The sequence below is a fragment of the Equus caballus genome, chromosome 23 (genome assembly GCF_041296265.1).
Source record: "Equus caballus isolate H_3958 breed thoroughbred chromosome 23, TB-T2T, whole genome shotgun sequence".
NCBI classification, from domain to species: domain Eukaryota; kingdom Metazoa; phylum Chordata; class Mammalia; order Perissodactyla; family Equidae; genus Equus; species Equus caballus.
This window is the reverse complement of record NC_091706.1, coordinates 63362415-63368414: the sequence shown is the minus strand read 5'-3', so window position 1 is coordinate 63368414 and position 6000 is coordinate 63362415. Positions and strand designations below refer to the sequence as shown.

The following is a 6000-nucleotide window of genomic DNA, read 5'->3' as shown; positions in this document are numbered from 1 at the left end:
CCACTCGGCCAGAGGGCCAGCCCCAGGAAAGATTTTTTTTAATTCTATGATCAGTTGACTTTAAGTAAAGGAGATGACCCTTGATAATGTTGGTGGGCCAGCTGAAAGGCCTTAAGAGCTAAACAGGTTTCCCTGAGGAAGAAGAAATCCTGCCTCAAGACTGTAACATTGCTCTTGCCTGAGAATTTCCAGTCTGCCCTACAGATTTCAGACTTGCCAGCCTCCACAATCATGTAAGCCAATTCTTTGAAACAAATCTCTCTCTCTTTTTTTTTTGGTAAGAAAGATTGTTGCTGAGCTAACATCTGTGCCAACCTTCCCCTATTTTGTATGTGGGACTCCACGACAGCATGGCTTGATGAGAAGTGTGTAGGTCCATGCCCAGGATCCAAACCCGCACATCTGGGGCCACTGAAGCCAAGCACACAAACTTAACCACTAATCCACCAGGTAAGCCCCTCTCTCTTTCTGACAGCTATATCATATATGTTCTTTTTCTCTGGAGAACTTTGCCTGATATACAGGCTAAAATCCACCATAATGAAATAGTTAATAGATTGTGGCACGTTCTTTTGCTGAATTATTTTTTCAGCATTAAAATATTCACGTTTTCAAGGGGCCGGCCCAGTGGTGTAGTGGTTAAGTACACATGCTCCTCTTAGGCAGCCTGGGGTTCGCCAGTTTGGATGCCAGGCATGGACCTATGCACCGCTTATCAAGCCATGCTGTGTCAGGTGTCCCACATATAAAATAGAGGAAGATGGGCACAGATGTTAGCTCAGGGCCAGTCTTCCTCAGCAAAAAGAGGATTGGCAGCAGATGTTAGCTCAGGGCGAATTGTCCTAAAAAAAAAAAAGTATAGAGGAAGAACCCAGGTGAAAGAATTTTAAGTGTTTATTTCTCTATATAGAGGCATACTTACATAAACTGCACAAATCTTAAATGTACATATGCATACATTAGTATAATCACCACCAAGATCAAGATAGAGAAATTTCCAGCATACCAGACTCCTCCCTGGGTTTTCCTTTCAGTTAGTAACCATCAAGAGTAATTACTATTCTGACTTATATTACTGTGATATTGTGATATAATAAAAAATACATTTATTTGGTCTTTGTCCCTGGTTCCTGGCACAAGAGCTCCTCAAACTCTTGTAATTTAGTAAGTGATAACGGTGAGAGGAGCATCTTTTGTTATTCGCAATAAGTCCCTTTCAGTCACACCTGAGTTTATGTTAACCGGGTGACTCAAGTTGGGTCCCTAGATAGCTGCAAGATGGGTGCCTGTTGCTAGAGGAACCGACCATATGATTAGAGGGTTGGAACTTTCAGCCCCACCCTCCAACTTCTCAGGAGGGGAGAGGGCCTGGGGATTGAGTTAATTATCAATGACTAATGATCTAATCAATTATGCCTAAGTAATGGAACCTCCATACAAACCATAAATTATGGGGTTTGGAGAGCTTTCAAGTTGGAGAATGTATCCATGTGCCAGGAAGATGGCACACTCTGAACTCCACAGGGACCTGTGCTCAGGACCCTTCCAGACTTCACCCTAGGTGCCTCTTCATTTGGCTGTTCCATTTGCATCCTTTATAATATCCTTTATAATAAACTGATAATAGTAAGTAAGTATTTATTCCCCTGAGTTCTGTTAGCCATTATAGCAAATTATCCAAACAGATGAGGAGATCAAGAGAATCCCCAGTTTATCCTTTCTACTGTCGATGGACATTTGAACTATTTCCAGTTTAGGGCTATTATGAATAAAGCTGCTACGCACATTCTTGAAAGTAGCTTTTGGTGGACATAAACACTCATTTCTGTTGGGTTTATAAACTGAAGTAGAACCGCTGGATCATAAGGTACACATGTTTAGCTTTAGTAGGTACTGCCATAGATTTTTCCAAATTGTTTGTACCAATTTACATGCCCACTAGCAATGTATGAGAGTTCCAGTGGTTCTACCTCCTCACCAATACTTGGTACCAACCTCAAAGATGATCCTGCAGCCTCCGACACAGGCAGAGGAGACCAGGATCTAAGCACAGCCCAGCTGGAGCCTAGAGATTCTCAAAGGAATTCCACACTCCTGTCCAGTGGGCTCCTGGGTGATCCAGGGCATTGTGAGGCAAGACAGAACTGGAACAACAGGCTCAAAAAAAGAAGTTGACTCGCGTCTGACCCATTCACTGTGTGTATGTCTCTGAAGGGACAGGCCTGACCAACTAAGATGGGGCTGCCTTTCCCAAGGTGGCATTAGGGGTTAGTGGCAGTGCAGACTTGGAATGGCGGAAGATCCTTTCTCAACCTGGTCTTTGGTTCAGCCAGGAAAACAGCTCCAAATCTCCTTGTAGGCAGAACTTCAGATGGGCCAACAGAACTCCCAAGAGGTATGCAGCCTGAAGCCTGAAGGGACCGGCAGGTAACAGGGCACTACAGCCTGAGGCCAGTCAGCCCCAAGCAAGAGCATCCTGCTTCCTCGAAAGGTTTCTTTGCCTAAGGAAAGTGGATGCGGGCACTCAAAATTCCTATAGGATCTTCTGAAAATGGAGGCAAGGGTGATCCTGAAGAAGCCCCCTTGTCTGATGACCAATGCCAGCCCTAACTGGACTGACAGGCCAACGGCCACTCTCTTCTCTGTGGTTCAGAATTTCACCCGATCTGCCTTGATGGAGACACAACCTGTGCCCCGAGGGAGAGGCAGGCCGTGGCAGTCCCCTGTTCCAGTCCTCAGCTTAGGATTGCATGGGAGACGTAAGAAACAAATTACGGCGTGAGGTCTAGTTCATAAAGCCCAAGACAGCGTGGCCGGCGGGTCACGGGAATCTCAAGGGAGGCGAGGTCGCAGCTAAGGGAAAGGTGATTGAGGGGCTGCTGCGTGCGGTTAGGGCAGGAGACAGGGTCGGGGAGGGGAGGAGGCCAGCGGAGGGAGGGAGGAGGCTGAGTGAAGAATGGAGCCGGAGGGCTCCCCCGGGGTGAGGAGAGGGCGGCCGGAGGCCCGAGGCTGTGGCAGGTGGGGCGCTGGTCGTACCCGGCAGGGCAGGTTCTCCGCAGCGGGCGAGTCCGGCCCTGCGGGCTGGGATCCCGAGCAGCACTCCACTTGCGGGGGTGGGGAGAGTAGGCTCTGCCTCCTCCCCCAGCGTCCAGCCCTCAGCGCCAGGACTCGGTTTGTGATAGGTTCGGGGAGAGGCGCGGCTCTCCAGGGAATATAAGCAGTGTCGGCTGCCGGGTGGAGGCGCGCGCTGGGAGGGGTGCCCTCCCCAAGCAGGGTGATCGTCCTCACTTCCGGGTGCCTGCAGAGGGGCGGGCGGGGATCCGAGCTCGGCGACCAGAATCCAGACGCCCTCGGCCCCATTCGCCCACTTCCAGCGCCTGCCCGACAACCGTTGAAAAAGGCGGGCGGCGGCTAAACAACAGCCGCGAACTCTCTTGCAAGCCCTAGACCCCGCCCCTCCAGTCCCCGGCGGAGTCTCCGTGGCGACGCGGTGCGAAGTGCGGCTGCGCATGGGTGACGAAGCGCGGGCGAACGGGATGGGTGGGGGTGTTTTGGTTCTAGCTGCTCGCCGTCCTTTCCAGACTCCATCGTCCGACAGCTTCTCGTTGCTGCCTCTCCTTCCCTTCCCCTTCCCTTTCTCGGTCCTGGCCCTCTTTCCTCCTCTTCTGCCTGCCTCCCCTTTTTCTACTGCCGCCCCGGGTCCGGGCCATTTTCCGGGCCGGGCACACTAAGGTGCGCGGTCCCGGGGCCCAGTATATGACCCGCCGTCCTGCTCCTGCTCGCTTCCCCTGCCCCATGTGGCTGCGGGGCCGCGGCGGCGCTGCCCACTATGGCCCGGAAAGCAGTTAGCAGGAAGCGGAAGGCGTCCGCCTCGCCGGGAGCTGGGAGCGACGCTCAGGGCCCGCAGGTGAGGGCTGAGAGGCCGGGTCCCGAGTGATAAAGCCGAGGCACCCAAAGGGGGATAGGGTTCGCTGATCAGGGAACCCGAACCGAGGTCCAAGGGGGGTGGGGGGGCCAGAGCGGAGCCCCGGCCTCTAGCCCCGGTCAGAGCTGGGCCCTCAGGAGTTCATTGGAAAGCAGATAGGCTGGATGAGTGAGGAGCTAAAGGAGAACTTGAAAACATGGCATATTCCGCGGGTTGCCTGCAGCCAGGAATGGGGCTTGAAGAGAAACCAGAATCTGGGCTTTGGAGGAAGGGAAACCCAAGTCCGGGGGAATCGGGAACAAAACCTCCCGGAAGATACCGGGAGGGAGAGTGAAGTCCGCCTTCGAGAGGTCTTCCTAGGAGAGTCTCCCTGTGGATACTCAAGCCTTGAGCTGGGTCTTTTGGCCCTTGGACCCCTAGAAGAACCAGCAGTTCCCAGGTATCGTCCCTATACCGCCCTCTTTGGAGGGGAAGACCTTGTTGGACGCATATTTGGCCTGATTTCCCGTGCCTACCACTCCGTTGGTGTTTGATTTTTCGAATTTTGTAACTGCCTGGGGCGCGGGCCTGATGACAAGGGGCAGCCATTGATGGTGCGTCCCTGAAAGTTCTGGGACCCGAGTCTGGCTCCTTGGGCTGCACCCTCCATGCTCCGTGGGGAGTTCAGGCTGAGAGGGAGAAGGGAGCTCGGTAGAGATGCAGCCCAGGTCGTTATGGTGATCATTTGCCTTTCGTTCCTTTCCTTATTAAGGATAGCTTTAGGGGATCTGAAGCCTTCACTCCTAAAGGGCCTAGTAAACATTTTGTCCTCTTTTCGGCTTCCATTCCCTTGTCTTTCAGTCCTTCCTTCTTATAGGTAGGTTTGACTAGGAACAGCATCTTTTCAATACTGGAGGAGTTCAACTGGACTTTCTGGATTGAGATTCCTGTTCTATTGTATTTATATTTCTGTTGTATGTAAATTCTCCAGGAAGAGTTCTTGGTGATTTCTGTAATACAGTAGGACCCCTTGTTCTGAAGGAAGGTAGCCAAAGCCCTGATTTCTCATGTTGCTTTCCACAGTTTGGCTGGGATCACTCACTTCACAAAAGGAAAAGACTCCCCCCAGTGAAGAGATCCTTAGTGTACTACCTGAAGAACCGAGAGGTCAGGCTACAGAATGAAACCAACTACTCCCGAGTGTTGCATGGTTATGCAGCACAGCAACTTCCCGGTCTTCTGAAAGAGAGAGAGTTTCACCTTGGGACCCTTAATAAAGTGTTTGCGTCTCAGTGGCTGAATCATAGGCAAGTGGTGTGTGGCACAAAATGCAACACGGTAAGTGTCTGGGGGGATGCGGACTTTTTCCTAGATCCTGGATTTATGGCTCCACGGGCTCTAGAACCTCTCACTGCTCTTTTTACTCTTTTTTTCCTTCTTTGGGAAGAAATTGCCTTACTCTCCTTTCCATTCCCCCCCATCTATTGATGATTTCCTTTCTTTTTCTGCTCCTTTTCTCGTTTTCACATTTCTGATAAATCTTGAGAGGATTCTCTTTCTGTAGGTCTCTTGCCATATGGATATGCCGCTGCTTCTAGAGGTTTTGTTTTTTGGCTTCCTTTTTTTTTTTATGTTGCTTTTTAAGTTAGAGGCCTCAGAGGAAAGACTTAGGAAAGAATAATGCTTACTGTGTCCTTTAGGATGCATGATAGTGAAAACCTAGGTGTTATCTTCTGGCTCAGGGCATATGTAGAAAGGGCAGGGAATGTGTGTCTGGTGGTATATTTCAGGATGTGAATGTCTGCATTTTGCAAAGTAGCCTCCTGAAAAGGATTCAGAACAGAGAAAAATTAAGCATGACATGAGTAGCAGAGTATTTTTACATAGAGTGACTTAGAAGACGGTTTATAAGTGAACAAAGGGAAAAATTTATCAGTAAGCTGGATAACCAGCACCATTACAGGCATGGATAAAATAAGTCAATTTGTGATTGGCTGTGGTGGATGTGATTGGAACAGAAGGGCACAAATAGCATGCTGTCAGAGGAATGACAGGTAAAAGGAGGCACAGCCTAGAGATGGGAAATGATTCCAAAT

General features: G+C 50.3%; 1 protein-coding gene across 2 annotated transcripts in view; it reads left to right on the top strand.

Moving 5' to 3' along the window:
- The first annotated feature begins 886 nt into the window (after positions 1–886).
- DCAF12 (DDB1 and CUL4 associated factor 12) overlaps positions 887–6000 on the top strand; it is a 35252-nt gene continuing 30138 nt past the window's right edge. The window contains exons 1-3 of one of the 2 annotated variants that reach the window (XM_001499560.7): positions 2360–2427; positions 2654–3907; positions 4988–5242. In XM_001499560.7, the coding sequence (XP_001499610.1) occupies positions 3830–3907; positions 4988–5242 (333 nt within the window). In that variant the 5' untranslated portion in view covers positions 2360–2427; positions 2654–3829. Of the gene's footprint in view, positions 2428–2653; positions 3908–4987; positions 5243–6000 lie in introns of both variants that reach the window. The other variant, XM_005605060.4, reaches the window with a different exon arrangement.